The following is an 18,720-nucleotide window of genomic DNA, read 5'->3' on the forward strand; positions in this document are numbered from 1 at the left end:
TACTTTATATAATTTGTGTATTTCCGATTATGGTGTACAATTTATCTCAGTGAATAGCTGATTTTCTTAATTTTTATCATTAAAAAGCTTTAGTATTTAAAAAATTTTATACCTATAGTTCTGTTCCAGCTTACATTCTTTCTAACTTATTTATTTAAACAATTGTACACTTTCATACCAAAAATTTGATGAACATTTTGATACAGAGGGATGTTTTCAGTAAGAAATGATTTTTTTTCCAGTTCTCTGGACTGATTTTTATTTATTTTTGTCAAAGTAAAGGAAATGTTTAATCCCTGGAGCATTACCAGATTGCCCCCAAAGGATCACACCACTCTGCGTTCCCATTAGCAATAGTAGTCTGTTTTGCCATGTTCTTGATTTGCGCTGAGTATGGAGATGGGAATGATTTTCAGTATTTAACCTGCTGTAAGTAGAGTATGTCAAAAATTTTAATGGTATCAATTTATTCCACAGTTGATGAGGGCTTGGCATAATTGCTGACAGGGATTGGTCAGCTACATGGTTAAAATTGTATAGCGTGGATTTTTATTTCCTTGGTTGGCTTTTTCACGAGTAGGATCCTCTGTAGTAGCCAGGCTGACTTCAAACTTACACAGTTGTCCTCCCTTTGCTTCCCAGAGTGCTAGGATCATAGCCACCACATACCTTTTATTTAACTTTAAAATTAAAGCTCGCGTTTAAAAGTTGTGTTTTGATCATGATAGCTATGAAAATTTTCCTTCACGGATGGCCACATTTTTCTGTTTTATGTAATCAATCTAAGTAAGTAGTTGCTTCTGCCAAGAGGCTTATCTTAATTGGATTCTGATCAACATACATCTACTGCGTCTAGCAGTTCTGTGGTTATCTTCCTGATTGTCTTCCACTATAATAGAAGTTCCTTGATTCTTGTCTTCACGGTGTTATTACTGAACACAGCCCCTAAGAATATTGATCACTAGACATGCACAAACTGTTTAAAGATAGGAAGGAGTCTCTTCGTAATGAGTCATTTCAAAGACTACAGACTTAAAATGGAATTTAACATTTAAAAATTGCTTACAGGGCATTCTAGAAAATGGCTCAGCAGCTAAGAGCAGTGTCTGCCCTTTGAGAGACCTTGGGTTTGAGTTCCTGAATCTACATGGAGATTCGTAACCTTCTGTAACCCAGGTCCAGGAGATCTGACACCCTCTTCTGGCCTCTACAAGTACTAGGCATGCATGAGGTACACAGGAATACATGCAAGCAAAATACCCATACATAGACAACTAAATATTTAAAATAAATGCAAAGAAATTCTCCCCGCTTATTTGGTATGCAGATAGACAGCCAGATAAAGAACAGAACTAAGACGTTTTAACAGACAAATGACCCTGTACTCTGGCACCTAGCAACTCTGAAGATTGAGCCTATTTGGTTCAGCATTGCTGACTATTTAGAAATCCTCTCCTATTGAACTTCAGTGTACTCACCCAGAAGCCACTTGTTTTAGAGTTTTTATTGCTGTGAAGAGACAGCATGAGCATGGCAAATCCTGCAAAGAAAACATTTAATTGTGGTGGTGTCTTACAGTTACCGTCATGGCACGGAGCATGACAGCATGCAGGCAGACTTGGTGCTAGAGCAGCTGAGATTCATACCTCTTGCAGGAAAAAGGAAGTCAGTTCACACACTGGGCAGTATCCTGAGCATAGGAAACCTCAAAGCCCACCCCCACAGTGACAGACTTTCTCCAACAAGGCTGTACCTCCTAATAGTGCCACTCCCTATGAGATTATGGGGGTCAGTTACATTCAAACTACCACACCGTGTCCTTAAGTTAAAGAGAATGATTATACACACCATGCAAGGATTCCTCCTGGAAATATTTCTGAAACCTGATTCTCTAGGAAGGATTTGTGAGTACTGTGCCTGGCCTTTTAAAAGCTGTGCTTGTAAGACAGACAATCTATTGCTCAGGATTTAAGTACACGACCATTTGTTGACAGCACACTTAGAAAACTGTATATTCACTGAAATTGTGGTAGGTACTGAGAGTCATCAAAAATCCTGGACATTCTTATGTACAGCCTCTATTTGTTTTCTTATGTTTTTATAATGTAGATGGATGGATATGACACCATTGTAAAAATCCATAATGATATTTAGGGAAAGGAATCAGCTTAAGAATAGAAAAAGTAAGAAAGTTTTCCTGAATATTTCAGTTAAACTAACAATTTGCTTGATTTACAAACCCCTACACTGTAGATGTTGCAGAAGAAAATGGCCACTGTGACTTAAACATAAGTTACAGCATGCAGAATGACAGAAGGTGCAGTGCAGAGCCAGTTGTCCCCACCAGGGAAAAGTGCAATCTAATCCAAAGGCTAATGTGACAAAACCTGTCAGGTGTTGGCGTACCGCTGTGGATGACGTTGTGAATTGGTACGATGACTTTAGGAGAATATCAGGGAGTTTCTTAAAAGAGTGATTGTACACCACAGAATTCCAATTTTTATATTTACTGAAGACACCAAGATCGTGGATTTACTTTTAGGATTTATTATTTTTATTTTATGTGTATGGTATTTTGCCTGCGTGTGTTTGTACACCATTTGTATGCCTGGTGCCAGTGGGATGCAGACGAGGGCCTTATCCACCTACTCATGAAAACATGAAAGTAGGAAGCATTATTCAGACCTCTTTTTCTCTTAATTTTCAATTCAGGGTGTATGTTTTACTAATTGAGATTTCGGGGAGGAAAAGATATGAACACAATTGGTCAGGTGGATAGATAAATGGCTGTTTCTTAATTTCATATCCATGTATTTGATTTTGTTTGAGAATATTTACAAATAGATTTACTATCATAGACAAATGAAGAGGGACCAGGGTGGCTCTAATAAAAGTGTCATGTTTGTAGTGAGAAGGGATGGATCTCAGCAAAATGACATCCCTGCCTGACCCCTTTACATGTAAAGTGATGTCAACATTTATTTTCATTTGTATTCTGCCCAAAGCATGTATAAAGAGGTCTAAGTTTATGTTGACATTTATTTAAATAATATAATGATATTATTTTGACCGGCTTTAAGAGAATTTTTAAGAGCCCTGTATTTTACTCATATTTGAAAAGTCTGTTGTGCAGGCTAAATTTGGGGTTCTTCTCATGGTGGATGAAGTCAGTTACAACTGCCCTCCCCTCTTCTGTCTGCTTAATTCTTTTCTAGTCATTGCTCTCCTGTCTTTAACTCATGACCATTTGATGGTAGTAAATGTTCAGGATCTGATACACTTCTCTTTCCTTCCTCCTTTAGCCTCTGCCATCTTACTGTTTAAAACTTTACATTGTGTTTCCTAGAAGCCCCAGGACTGCTTAGGCCACTGCCCGTTTTCTGAGCTCTTCAAAGAAGTATGGTAGTTGCCATGCTAGAGAAAGATATTCCTTCGTTTGGAAACATCAGTTACAGTTTGTCTTTATACGTCCATCAAATGCTTAAGGAAATGGTTGGTGCCCAATAATTTTTGGAAAGAGGTGAACAGTGGAGCAGTGTGGTAAAGGGCAGTAAAATAAACAGGAGAACAAGAAAAGAAAAACGTTTCTGGTCTTTCGAAGGATTTTTCAGGAAGAAATGGCTTATTACAATAAAAAGAGAAAAACAGCTTTTGGACTCACCTGCATATCTTATTTATGCTTTCATAGTAACATGAGTAGCTGCATCAGATAAGAGTTTATTTTTATTAGCTGTAACTTTATTGAGTTTTAGACATTACTGAGCTTGTAAAATGGCCTTCTTTTATTTCCTTTCCTCTCTTTTTGTCCCAGTGTACATAAGTATGTAAAATTGTAAATAATGCAAAGAGTTAGCAGGCAGGGTGTACGTGACTGTAATCCTAGTTTACAAGTGACTGAGGCAGGAGGATCATGAATTAAAATCTAGTATGGGCTACAGAGTAAGACCCTGTCAGAGACAGGGCAATGGGGTGCTGACTTAGGGTCTCTGCGTTTCCTTTGAGCTTTCGCTGTTTTGGTTTTGTTTTCTCTCATAGGAGTTCTGAAATTGCTTCATGTGGGTTTCTAAATCACCTCCATACAAAGAAAGCAAGATTAATGCTTTTGTTAGTTTATTTTTTTCAGTAGTGGTCAGTTTTGCTATTCTTTGTTTATCCTTTTTAGATTGTATACACTGTAATTCCTCTAGTAACTTTCTTCCCGTGTTGGAAACTTTGTGACCTGAAATATAAGTGAGGGGAGTATTACTGCAGAACTGAGGAAGAATTTTCACAGCACAGATGACCTCACTTGTTCCTATGTACTGTTACTTTAGACTCCGCTGTTTTTGGTTTTGTTTTTTAATGTTTGGTAAATTAAGAGCCATAAATTAGAATGGAAAGTAAGATGCTGTGAGTTTGTTTTAAAAGGTAGTAGCTGAAAGCAAGCTAGAAAATAGTAAACCCTGTTAACAGAAAGCATGTTTTCCAAGAAACATTATCAGGACCATTTTAACTATATAAGTGTAAACATTTGAATCCTTATAGAAGCATACATCAGTGATATAGTAACATCAGAGATGATCTTTGATGCCAGAGTGAATTAATAGAGAAAAGGTAAATCCATTTTGGTGTTTGATTAACGTGAGAAAGGAGTAGGAAATAGAAGAGGAAGATTTGCACCAGAGGAACCTGAACTAATCCGTATGTACTCAGCTTTGTACACTGAGTTTGTTTCGTTTGTTTACTTGTTTGTTTTCAGTTGCATTTCTGAGATTGTCAGAAATCCTAGGATAAAATATATGCGCTCTCTCATGGTCATTGGGTACCTATGTTCTTGTATTTTCAGGTTTTTAAGTTTGACTTTAACCCTCTTCTCTTTCTTCCTTGGGAATCCCAGAACCTTATATGGTCAAGACTTAGCTTTCAGACTTTCAGTAAAATGCAAGGCACCATTCCAAAAGAAAAAAAATGCAGGCTGGCTTTTACTTTGTCTTCAGTGTTCTTGGCTGCCTCTATTACCACAGTAGCTGAATTACTAAGAACCTTATGTGCTGCATTAGTCGTCGTCTTGCTAAGGGAAAAAAATTCCTTTTGTGGTGGTATTTCTATGCTAGAACTAACATTAACAAATGGCACATGGCAGTGGGAATATAATTTGATTTTAAAAAATAAATTGCAAAGCAGTTCTGGTTGTTTTGTCTTGCCGTAAATACAGGGGCTATGCAGTCTCTGATGTGTCACACCTAAGAAATACAGAATTTGTTTGTGGTACAGTGTTAACGAAACTAGAAATAGAAATTGCTACTTGAGGGTCTTTCCTCCGTGGTATTGCTGCTGTCTGGACAGAGGACACGTGAAAGGGTGTGAGCAGCCAGCATGCTGTTGGATAATTTCTTTCAACTTCATTGCTTCTTATTCACATCTAGCAGAATTGTCATTTTCCCTTAATAAAATAATTTTTCTGGGTGATTATTAGTATCACGTAATTATACCTTTAACTGTAAGGCAGCTTGATATTTTGTTGACATCCATTGTCTTCCTCCGAGAGCTACCAAGTTCTAAACCACACTCGTTCTTAGGACGGAAATGATTGGAAGTTCTGGGCAGCAGATCCCCCGCCCCGTCCCTCTCAGCTGTTTTCTCCCTTGAACTTCCATTAGAGGAATTTGTAGGAAAGAGAATTACCTTAATCTTGGAAGGCAGTGACTGTGGTCAGCATAGCTAGTAAAGGTGCTACCACACTGAGGAACAGTCCCCAACAGGAACTTCTGAGGAAGGCGCTCAGGCTCTAGACAAACTGGAACAGAACCTAAGAATGTGCTTTTGTGTTTCCAGCATGGGATTTTGTTTCGTTTAAGAACTTTAGTTATCTTAGAATTTTATGTCTGACTTTCTAACAGAGAAACCTTTTAGTGGGAGACTGCTTCCATAAATAGCAGACTGTAATTTTACTTAATCATTGAATGTGTAGTTGGATAATAACTTCTGTGTAGTCAGAGGTTTATAAAATTTGTATGCAGTTTCTCTTCCCCACATTGAATTTTAATGAACTATTGATTATTATCTGTATCAGAGTTTCAGACTTGACAGTGCAGTGTTCAGCTTATTCATTGCATAGTAATACAGATAAGATTCTAGGGAGTGGTGTTTCTAAATTCATTTATAGGTACTGTTATGTGTGATGAACCAAGCATATTATAAGCAAAGCTTAACCATTTTTAGCATTGATCTAAATTCTGTAATTGATGCTAAAATGCAACAGTAATTCCCATTAAATATTGGTTATCTATAATTGCCATCAATCAGTTAGGAAACATTTCAGAATCTTTCTATAGAAACCCTTTTGGTGTACTCTTTGTAACTTTTTTTTTCTTATTGTGACAAGGTAACATGGAGCCCAGACTAGTTTCAGACTTACTATGTAGCAGAAGATGACTTTGAATTCCTAATCTCTCTGCCTCCATTTCCAAGTGATACCGAATTACAGGTGTCTATTTCCAGGCCTTGCTATTTTCTTTATAGCCAAACTATTTCCTTTAATAGTAAGAAGATATAGTAAGGAAACATTGTAATAGGACAGATTTTACCATGAAAGAGTTCCAAAGGGGTTTATTTAGCCTCCCAAACTATGAGGGTATAGCTAGAAAAATGCCAAACACCAGGTCCTAACAAATAGTCCAAAAATATAAACCAGCAGAAACACAGGATATATAGTTTTCCAGTTCATCTTATGAGTTTTTGAGACAGTCTGGTACAGCCCACATTGACCTCAGACTCGCTGTGTAAGTCTCGCTGAGTTCCTGACTTTTCTCACCTCCGTCTCTCAAGTATGGGGATGTGCCACCACATAGGCTTTCCTTCATGGTTCATTGTATGTGGGGTCATGTTGGCTCACTTGAGTGAGGAACTCTTATGTTGCTGAGGAAAATAGAAAGAAGGTGCGACTCAATATATTACCATAAAAGCCTTTCCTTCCTATGAGTTTCTACCACCTTATATGGCCTACAGTTGCTCTAGCCATATCGTACTGTATTGGTATTTTTCTCAGGCAGAAATAACTGTGTATTAATTACTTTGTTTTTATTTTTAACACTGGTTAGAAACTTTACTCATGTTTATACTTATGCTTTTCACTTGATAAAATATCCATAAATTTATTCCATATTTCTCCATAAATTAGTTCTTCATTGATGACAATTAAGCTATGTTCTACTTTGATTCTCTGTTGGCTGTGATAAATACCATGAAAAAACAACTTGGGAAGGAAAAGGTTTTTTGTTTTACAGAGCACAGTCCATGGTTGAGAGGGAAACCAAGGCAGTAACCTGGTTTTAGGAACTGAAGCAAAGCCCTTAGAGGAACGCTGTTACTGGCTTGCTCAGCTACATCTTGTTATATGTCCTGCATCTCAGAACGGTACTGCTCATAGTGGACTGCTCCCGTGGCCCTCCTACATCAATACCTGCAGGGCGTTCAGAGGGAAGTGCTTTCTCAGTTGAAATTCTCTTCCCAGGTTTGCGTAGGTCTGTATCAAGCTGAAAAAAAAAAAATCTATGACAGTATGTGAATTAATTATTTAAAAGTATTTAAACTTACCAGGTTTTCATGGATACTTTTGTGAGCATATATGTCTATAGAATAACTTTCTAGAATGAAATTGCATTGACCAGAAGCCATAGGCATTTTAAGTTTTGATAGTAGCCCGGAGCATACATTTAGGAATATTATTGTGCATTGTGCTGCAGCTGCTGTTTAGTCAGTTTTGTAGCCTGTTGGTTAGAGACACAGGTAGTAGAACCAGACTTGTGAGTTATAAACCCAGTCTTGCTTGTTATCAGCTATTAAATTATGATATGATAGTAGTTCTTAAATATTGGGTTGCTATGGAGATAATTTAGTTACTGCATGTGAAGCAGAACAATTTCTAGCATATTCAGAAATGGAATAGAAAGGTTGGTGTTTATTTGGGAGGTAGATTCAATGAAGTGTGAACTCAAAGCACTTGACCTCCTTAAAGGTTTTGTTTAGTTTTGTTCCCATTTTCTTTGTTTGCTTAGAGCACTACACTTGGGCTCTTTATTTCTTTCTTTTCAGAGTAATGCTTCTGATTGTGATTCTTTTTGTAGTTGTTTTTATCTGTATGGATATTATGGGATGCATATATGTCTGCACCATGTGTGTGTCTGGTGGCCAAGGAGGCCCAGAGAGGGCATAGGATTTATACCCTGGAATGACAACCAGTTGTGAGCCACCATGTAGTCCCCAGGTCTTGGAACATGGATTGCCTGAAAGAGCAGTCAATACTCTTAACCACTGAGCCGTCTCTCCAGCCACTGTGTTCTTTGTTGTTTCCATTGTGGAAATTCTCAGTCTTTCCTGTGACATAAAGTATGTTTTAAATATGCTGTTTGTGCCTTACCATCTATTCTTCTAGATCAGCTACCATGGGCAGCAATGCTTATGAATCTAGTGAGACTCTATGTTGTAGAATAGATTAATACGAATAATAAAAACCCAGAGACAGATAGCTGAAGATAAGAAAATCAAAGCAACCAAGTCACTAGAGCGCTCTTACCTCTACCAAGATTCAGACAAAGGGGCAATCCCCCGATGCTCTCCACCAACCTCAGACTCTCCACTACCACATTCCACTGTTCTCCTGTCTCTCCCCCTTTATATGCTTCTCTCCTGTCTCCACCTCCCTTGTGCTGGTATTAAAGGCCTGTGATCACACCTTTGTGTGAGCTGTTTCTCTTTTAGAGAGATTCAGTCTTGTGTTACTCAGGGTGGCCTTGAACTAACAGAGATCCATCTGCCTCTGTCTCTGCTGTCCTGGGATTAAAGGTGTGCGCCACCACACCCTGGTCTGTGTGGCTGACTAATATGGCTGCTGCTCTCTGATCTTCAGACGAGTTTTTGGTATTAAAACACAAATAATATGCCACTGTAGATTTAAGTACTCCTTAAAATAGAAATTCTGGGACCATTATGAGAGGTTTTATTTCCCTCACCCATGCCCCCAAATCTAGGTTAATACTTTAGTCCATACAATTTATAATAGTTCTTTTTATTTTATATTTGTATTACATATATAAAATAAAAACATATTATATATTTATAAATATATATATTTTACTTTATATTTCTTCCTATTGGACTATAAACTATGTGAGTGCAGAAATCTAGTCTGTGTTCTTTACCATTGCATTCCTAGCAGCCAACACTGTGGACACTCAATAATTGTTGAATTGGTGGAGAAACCATGTTCTCTATGACTTTCTGACTTGCTGAACCTTGAAGAAGCGACTAGATGATAAAAACTATGATATATTTGTTTTTGGAAAGCCATAAGAACTTTAATGTCCTCACTAGAAGACACTTTGGCAAAACAACTCAGTGACTTAAAAATGTTTTGTCAATTAATAATTGGGTATGCATTCTGACTTATTTTCATTTGTCAGCTCAAGGGCAAGAATTGCATCTTGATGCGTAAATTTGGGTTGTGCTAAGAATTGACTTAGGACTTAATGAGTGCTAGGCTGTATTCCCAGCCCTCTTTCTCAGACAGGCTTTCATAGCTTATCCAGCCTGGTCTGGATCACACGCTGGACCCACATCGCCTCAGTCACACTGTATTCATATTCTTCTGTAACCTGTTTTTTATTTTCATTTGCTTGAGTAAAATTGTAGATACTTTTATTTCCTCCCTTCAACTAATGCTGTTTTCTCATTGGTAAATTGATTTGTTAAACTCTTATGTCTGAGTTAGTAATCATGATTGCTAAACTCAGGCTTTGCTTTTCTTTTTTTTGTAACTAAAAATTTATATCTCGAAGACAGAAGTGGTTTCTAGTCCCTTGTCAAGTAAATCATTGAAATAACATTTTTAGGTACTATGTAATGTATAGACAGTTTTTGTTTCTTAGGAACCGTAATTGAGAATAAAGACTGTAAATTATGAATCTGTAATAAGATAGCATGTCTCATATATAACTAAATATAATTTTATGTGAGGTTAGTGTTTTCACGTCTCATGTTTATTATGTACTTATGGATTAGCCACTGTACAAAGGAAGTCAAGGAGAATGTGCCCTCTAGTGCTGGTCTTTGGCTCTACAAAATGCATGACTTGATAGATTGTACAGAGTGGGCAATTAGTAAAAATTATTAATGAGAGAATGATGCTAGAATTTGAATCATTTCATAGTTCTAAGAATTTTAAACTTCAGAAGAAGTGTTCTCTTTCTAAGTCCCTAAATGAAAGTGTAGCCTCTAAAAATTTAGGTTTAACTTCTGCTTTTTAGATCTTTATCAATAAAGGGAAAAACTATAAGTAGATTTGAACATGTCTTAATCTTTGGATATTTGCTTCCAGTTTTGAGGTGTTCTTATCCAAATACTTAGTGTTGAGTGAGTGTTTAAGCAGTGTTTAAACTTTCTCCATAGAAATTTAATTATTTGGAAAATTTTTGTCATGTTTATTACTTTTTAATAGTCTATTTGCCATCTCTAGTTCGTCCAGCTAATAAATATCTAGTGTCTTTTTTACTATCAAAGAAAAGACACTATCACTATATTAGCACAGGTGTAAGCTGTTTCCTTTTCTGAAACAAGGGGTTCCTTCTGGATTAATAAATACGTTGAATCTGTCTTGGACTGCTCTGGTCATTTTATCATTTGGATGTATCCTTTTTGAAGGGCGGGCTTTGTGTTCCATATACGTGCTTACATGGTGGGGCAGTAGAAAGCTTAAACCTTCTGCAGTGTGGAAGTACTCCTTGCTTTCATAATTAGGTAGAGTAGTAGGCCTCTGTAGATTCTCGCACTTAGTTATTGGGCAATTCTCAGTGCAAGACCATGGTGCTTGTTACTTTGCGTAAGAATACTGCTTGGAGTCCTTATTAGCTAACTCACACTTATAATTCCTCTTTTGAAATGTCTTGCTGCACTTTAAAATGGAATGAAACCATGATTTGGACACTGACATTTCAGTTCCTCTTAAGGCAGACTGACACATCAACATGTGTGTCACACGAGTGTATGGACTGTTTCCTAGTGTATCCACAGATTGTTTCTGTCAGTAGAGTTTTGTTTCTTGTAAGAGTCATACAGAGTTTATGTTTTCATGTTGTCTTTTACATGTCAATAACCGGTACTAATGATTAGGCATAAGCATTTTAATTATTGTTGGCAATTAAATTTTCACACTAAATTGCTATAATTACGTTCATATGCAACTGCTGTTTTCCATTGCTCTGCTTTTTGCATCTTATCTAATTTGCATGAGTAAGCTTATGGAAGGCTCTTTGAAGGAGGCTTGGGATCCCCAAGATACTCTTAGTGCATCATCTAAAACTTCGTTATCCATTTGTAGGTGGAACTCTTACCACAGTGTAGTAAAAGAAATATTTGACAGTTTTTCTCCATTTAACGTAAAGAGGGGGAAATATTTACTCTTAAATTAAAAATATTAAAAATGAAAAAAGTTAAGTGGGAAGGATTTAGTGTGTAGTTATAGAAAAACAGTAGCCTAGTCATTGAAGGGTACTGCTCTGTGTTGTTAATTCATGTGCCTCTCATCGTAAACTTTTGAGTTGCTGGATACTGTTGTACCGTCATCTTTCCAGAAGCTTTGTCTCGGCAGGTGAGCAGTCCTCCCAAGGAGACAACTCCCAGACAGTCTGCCTCTAGAGCGTGCTTTTAACAAAAACACTTTGGGGGGGACTAGAACGGTATTAGAACTTATTTTAAGTACTGTTGTTTCTGTGGTTGTGATTTTGCCTAATTAAATTATATAGATGCTGAATATTTGGTTTTGACTTATTTTAGGAATACAGTTTAATGTTATCAAAGCTAAACAGGTTCAATACAAAATTTGTCTTCAGGCTCTGCCTTGAAGTTTTTTTTTGTAGTCCCTTTATGCATACTTCATTTTTTTTATGCACACACGTGAATAAAAACAGAAATCTTACATACTTGAACCAGTTTGTTGAGTAAGTTTGCAGCTCAAATTAATGTGCTGCCTGGACCTAAAATTAAAGGATGAAGACGTCTCCCACAGCCATTTACTGTTGATAATTGGCCTGGATGTACATTCAGTAAAAACTTAAGCCATGTCTGTTAAGATTTTAGTAATATACTTGATTCATTGTTTCTTACCTTGTATGGCTCAATAACTGACCAAATTTAGTCAAGTATTTTAAGTCTGCAAGTCACATGTCTCTTAATGTGCTGCATGTGTTAGCTTCTGATCTTCTAGAAACAGCACTTTTTATGCCTTGCCAGTGTGTGTGTGGCTTACAAATACTCAGGAGAACAGTTTGAACAATTTACACCTTGAATTTGAGATGTAGATAGAATACAAGTTTGTGATAGTGCTAGCATTAATTCATATTAAAACATTACAACTTATGAACTAAGCAGATTTAGCATTAATTATTTTATATATTTGTGCTATTTTTGCATTATATCAAGTTAAACTTACACATATTTAAAATGCAGAGCTTCATTTATCATAAAATAGGTATTTTCTATATGCTATTTTTTTTTCAAGTAGCCTTCATCAAATGAAGAAACTTGAAAAATACATCTTTTTTTTCCCCCTAAACATTTTCATAAGAAGGCAACTAAGACTATTCTGGATCCTACTCACCTTTATCTTTACCATGTTCTAGTTCACGTTCTTTATTATATACAAGGGTTTGTTACCCAGTTATTTTTACTTTAAACTCAGATATATATCTCTTGTAGGAAAATGAGATTCTGTTTCAAATGGCTAATCTAACTGTATAGAAGTTTATTAAGATGTATAGACTTTGGATTGGGTTAATTTTGATGTGTGATGGGTTTTCATTTGTAAGTTTTTCATGTTTATTTAAAACATACTTTTCTTTGCTAATTGAATAAAATGCTGTAGATGTCTTTATTCTAAGCAGAGTATGCTGATCATAATTTACTTCTGTTGGTGGACTTTTCTCTTCTGCCAGCCCACTTCCAAAAAACCACACGGAGACTTATTATTAATTATAAATGCTCAGCCAATAACTTAGGCTTGTTACTAGCTCTTATAACTTAAATTAACCCATTCTTATTCATTTATGTGCTGCCTCAGGCTCAGTTACCTCATCTAATGTACTGCCCATCCTGTTTGCTCTGCATCTCATGGCTTCTCCTTGAGACTCCGCCCTTCTTCCCTGCATTTTCTCTGCACCAAAACTCCTCCCTAGTCATCGGCCAGTCAGCTCTATTAGCCAATGAAAGTAATACGTATTCACAGTTAACAGAAGGGTTATTCCATAGCATACTTCTTATTTATGATTTTACAATCACTTTCCTTCATTTTTTCAACAATTTCAGGTCCCATCATTTTATTTGTTTGTTTTAAGATACAATTATGTCATTTCACTCCTCGGATCTTATTATTTTAAGAAATTACCTCAGTGTAGGTAATTTCCTAGTTTATATGTATTGCTAAAACTGAAAGTTTGCAAATTAGATACATATTCAAATTTCTAAGCTCATTTATTCAGAATTAATAAAATCACCATATTTCCCCCTCTGTCTACACTTTGAAACTCTAGTTTTCATCCCCATAAGTGGCTTTCCCTTGCTCTTTACTCTTAATTTTCATTAAACCTTATAGTTTCTCAAAGTTTCAACATAAGCCCTTAATTCCAGGAGGCAGAGGCGGGTGGGCCTCTGAGTTTAGGCCGGCCTGTTCTATGTAGGAAGTTTCAGGCTAGCCAGCACTACAAAGTGTGACTTTTTTTTCTTTCTATACTTCCACCCTTGTTATTTGCTGCTGCTGCCCACGCCTAGGATGAAGATAGCCATTCCTCTCCATATGCTTCTGGTGATGATTTGAGATCCTGATGGGATCATGAAATTCCTCTGCTTTAAAACTGTGCATTTTCAAATGTCACCTTGAATCCCACCTTGATTTTTTCTGTTTCTCACCGCTGTTACTCTGAGCCACTATTACTGCAGGAGCATGGTATATCCTTCTCTAAAAAGCCTCCTGTATGATTGACTTTTCTTTGAAACCATAATTGCATTTGCATTATAAACATTTGTTGAGCAATCTTATATTTTGTATTGATGATAATTAGAATACTGTCTTAGAGTCTATGAGAATTAGCAAAGGTTGAAAAGGGAAGAGAACTCAGTGGTTTTTTTTTTTTTTTTTTAGGAAAATGATTATTATGCTTAGAAATATCTCCAGTAAGTTAACATGAAGTATCATTTTCTTTTAAATAACATTCTGTAAAGTACTTCCTAACACAGTCAAGTTTTGTATCATTTCTTTGTTTTGGTATTACATAGCTGTGGTCGTCAAATCCCTTATAACTATTTTACCTTTAACCACTGCCCACAAAAGGCCACAAGTTTAAATTAATAATAACTGCTACCTATTAATTTATGATCAGAATATGTTCTAAGTACTTTGGACCCTTCCATGACTTGTAAATTGTTGAAGGGTTGTCGCAGATGTATATGAATTTTAACATGTTAGAGAATTTTAGTGGTATGTAAATATCAGCTTCTTTCCTGGACTGGAAATAACTAAGATACTAATGCCACAAATGATGGTGTGTGTGTGTGTGTGTGTGTGTGTGTGTGTGTGTGTAAGCCAGAGGCGGATGTCCAGTGTTTTCTCTGTTGCTCTTATAAGATAGGGTCTTGGTGACCTGGAGCTCATCACTTTAACCCCACTGGGATCCTGTTGGCTCCCTTTGCCTAGCACTGGGATTCAGGTGCATATCTGTGCCTGGCTTTTCGTATGAGGCCTGGGGACCCAGACTCAGATTTTCATGCTTGTGCTGCAAACACTTCACCAGCTGAGCCATTTCCTCTGCCCTTCATGATTTTCTTCTTCAGAGAAACGCTACTAACAGCATTTGTCTTGCTTCTGGAGAAAGTACATGTTTTATGGAATCAGAGACAACTATGTTAGTGTCCAGACTGTCACTTATGCTACTTCTTCCAACTTGTAAAACCTTTTAGGTCTTTGAAAGTCTGCACTCAGTGTGTCCTTTCACATGCCAAATACCATACAAAGTATTAGGTTATCAAAAACTTTCTTTTTGTTAAACCTTTGTGTTAGCAGTAAGAGAAATTGGTGGTGAGCAATTAAGCAAAAATATGTAACATGTTGTAGAATAAGTGACGTGGAGAACATGGTAGGGCAGGAGTTTGTGGATTTTATATGGAGACCAGAAAAGACCTTATCAAAAAGGTGACATTTGCTGGTGCCTGCAGCTCATCGCTAGTGCTTGCCTAGAATGTGTGAGACCTTGGGATCTGTTCCCAATACCACTGTCCCATTCCCACTCCCTACCCCCCAAAATCTGTGAAACTAATTTTTTGTAATTGCTTAGGAACGAAGAGATTGCCGAACAGTTAGGGATTTTTTTGCTGCTAAGGCAAAGAACTAGAGTTTTCCAGCCTCTTTTAGTCATCTCACGACAGCTTACAACTCCAGCTCCAAGGCATCCAACACTCTTCTGGGCTCTGCCAAGTGTCTGCTCACACACTCATTAATTAGTTAATTAATTGAAAGTAGACATTTAGACAAAGACTCTTGTTATATCTGACATCAGTCATCCCCAAACTGCTTTCACTTACATTGAAATGGTCTTTACAAGGCTTTTTTGTAGGGATAACCTAGCGTACACTATCACACACTCACACACACTCACACACACACACACACACACACACACACACTACTGATGACAGGGGACTCATCCTCTCTACTGTACTTCACTATATGGTTTGTATGTCCTGTTCTATGTGGTCTCCTTTGAGGAGAGAAACTTGTAACCGTTCATTGGCTCATAAGTGAGTGCCTTTGTATTATTTATCTTTGGCTATCAACACTGGTAGCTGTTGTTGGAATCCTTGACCACCCGAAAGCAGATGGTGTGCTGTCACTGACTGTCGGCCTCCTCCTTGGGGCCTTAGTGAACTTGAGGGTGTGACAGCGTCTCAAGAATCAGGAACATTTGAGTTTGTTTTCCCAGCTGCATGAGGGGCCTTGTCTTATATTCTGGGAATGTGATTCTATAGCTCTGTGAAAAACTATCTTTTAATCATAGGTACAATTTTGCTGATGGTTGCAAACTTGAACTTCGTATGTTGAGTCGACTCCATAGTAGTCAATGTCTCAACTTGGATTGATGAGCTAAAAATTTCTCTATACTTCTAACTGCGTCCTAGTTAAGCAATCTGACATTTTACTTAAACAGCACAGCAACAAAATGACTTTTAATGGGGGGGGGGGTGCACTGTTAAAATTACAACCCATTAGACGTGAGTTCCAACCTAAGAGCTTAGTGATACCCTCATGAAGTTTTGATTTTTGTGTAATTATGTTCTCTACTTTCTGTAGCAACGGATAAAATGATAGTTACCAGCATTGGGGACACTGACACCCATGGTTTTGCTCAGAACACTGGGGGAAACAATCTCATGGTGAAATACAGGATGTATATGCTTTTGCTGGTTATTTTGAATACAGACCAACTATGAAATTATGTTAAATGTCAGCAAAAATATAGATAGCACAGAAAAGAGGAGCTGTGTATTTTATCTTTCAGTTTCAGATCAGTTTTGCCATTCAAATCTTTTTGTTGTTTTCTTTTTAGAAGATAAGTTTCTTTTCCTAAGTATAAGCAGATACTTTGGTTGAGAGCTGGTTAGGTATTTGTTTGTTTGTGTTTATGCTTTTTTAGGATAGGATCTCCCTTTGTAGCATTGGTTGGCTTTATTCATGGTGCTCTTATCTCTCCATTCTCCAATGAGGGATTCTGGGATTGGGTTTCCTGGACTGAAGATTCAGGCAGTTGTGAGCCACCATGTGTTGGTATTGGTAACTGAGCCTGGTTTCTCAGTGAGAACAACAGGAGCCCTCTTAACATCTGTGCCACCTCTCCGGTCCCCTCTCCAGGTTTCCTTATTTACGCTTAAGTTTTGAAGATTCCATGAGTTCTTATAGATTACATTAATATTTATGGAGTCGTGTGTTAGAAATGAGGATTTAAAATATCAAATAAAATTACAATAACTTAGAAATAAATTTTTCTGATCTCTGAGATATCAAAACAAGCAAAGTGCTTTTTCTACGAGATTTATGGTCTGAGGTCTGTCTGGTACCCACATACAGATGGAAGGAAAGAACTGACTCCACAGAATTATTCTTTTACCTCCACACACATGCGTGTGTGCACACCCACATGCATACAGTAATAATACATTGATTAATTTTTTTCTCATGCTACATAAAGAATATTTTAAAATCAAAACTATTTTCTTTTAAAAACTTGAATTTCACCTTGGTGATGTATTGGTTGCATGTCTAGTATTGGTGTTAATTTCTGTTCTTGAAATGATAAACTGATTTTGTTCATTTTTAAGAAATCAATTTTCCAGAAATCAAATTCACCATATTCTTGCTGTGGCTTGTCATTAGAGAAAAGTAATGCCCATTAGAAAAGTAGCTAGTTGTAACAAGCCGCTTGTATAAATGCTTCTGAAGACACCTGTCATATCCAGAAAAGGGCTTTAATGTATACTTCCTACTTTATGCCGTAGCGTATTAGACGAACACTACCCAGGAGTTGAGATCTGATACAGTTTACATCTTTATTACTATTGCTTTTGTTTTCCAAGTGTTACTTGTCACAAAGTCACGGGGAAATAATATTTTGATGTTATTTTGAAAATAATTTGGTAATTTCCTAAAAGGCTCTTGGATCCTTTCCATTCCCTAATCTAATAGACCACCTTTTGGAAATCTCCGCTATAGTCAGTAAAAGGTGTTATTACTTAGTTATGATATGTTGACTGCTAAGTATATCTGTCTTCTGTTTTGTTGAGGCAGGCCCTTGCTATGGAACTCACTGTAAATCAGGCTGGCCTCAGATTGTTGGCATTCACTCACCTCCATCTTCCCGATGCCAAGACTGCAGATGTGTGTGCCTACATGTGTGGCTTGATTTGTTTTGTTACATTTTAGTGGGTTGGGTTGGTTTTCCTGCTTGGGTTGGCATAAAGAGTAGTCGCCTGCCATACTATTAGTGAATTTAAGGGAGGATTCGTGGAATCTAGTGTCATTGTACTGTTTGATGGCTGTATAGTCATGATAGTTACAGATTAATTTACAGAGGATATATTTAAAGATGCATAAAGCAGAAGTTTTATTCTGTTGACTTGTTTTTCAGACTGTTGATTCAGTTTTTCTCTAGTCATGCTTTCTATTTTGTTTTCAGGCTTGCATTGATGACAATGTTGATATGGTGAAGTTTCTGGTAGAAAATGGAGCCAATATCAATCAACCTGACAATGAAGGCTGGATACCACTCCATGCAGCCGCTTCCTGTGGATATCTTGATATTGCAGAGTAAGCCATTTCTGTGTTTTAGTGTTATACTAATATCAAAAACATTTTATAAAAATCCTTGTGAACGTTTAATCCTGCTACCTTAACTTCAGGAAAGAAAGCTAGCAATTCTTATGCATCCAAATACTAAGTTTCTTACTGCTGGGGCTTTTGCATTTTGTATTAAAATCAATAATGCATACATTGTCCATTTGTTTTCTTTTGAGTGTAGCTATAGTCTGACCGAATGATGCAGGGTTAGTAGTTAGCAGTCTTGTCTACTGTGTAATCATGAAATCGTCAGAAAGGAACAGTTCTTAAGTGAGTTTCATTGCTAAACAGAGAATGATGCATAATTCTCC

General features: G+C 36.9%; 1 protein-coding gene across 4 annotated transcripts in view; it reads left to right on the forward strand.

Moving 5' to 3' along the window:
• Ppp1r12a (protein phosphatase 1 regulatory subunit 12A) overlaps positions 1-18,720 on the forward strand; it is a 108,564-nt gene that overhangs the window by 20,369 nt on the left and 69,475 nt on the right. For all 4 annotated transcript variants that reach the window (XM_038314419.1, XM_038314422.1, XM_038314420.1 and 1 more), the window contains exon 2: positions 18,249-18,379. In XM_038314419.1, coding sequence (XP_038170347.1) covers positions 18,249-18,379 — 131 coding nt within the window. The remainder of the gene's footprint in view (positions 1-18,248; positions 18,380-18,720) is intronic.

This window comes from Arvicola amphibius, chromosome 17 (genome assembly GCF_903992535.2).
Source record: "Arvicola amphibius chromosome 17, mArvAmp1.2, whole genome shotgun sequence".
NCBI lineage: Eukaryota > Metazoa > Chordata > Mammalia > Rodentia > Cricetidae > Arvicola > Arvicola amphibius.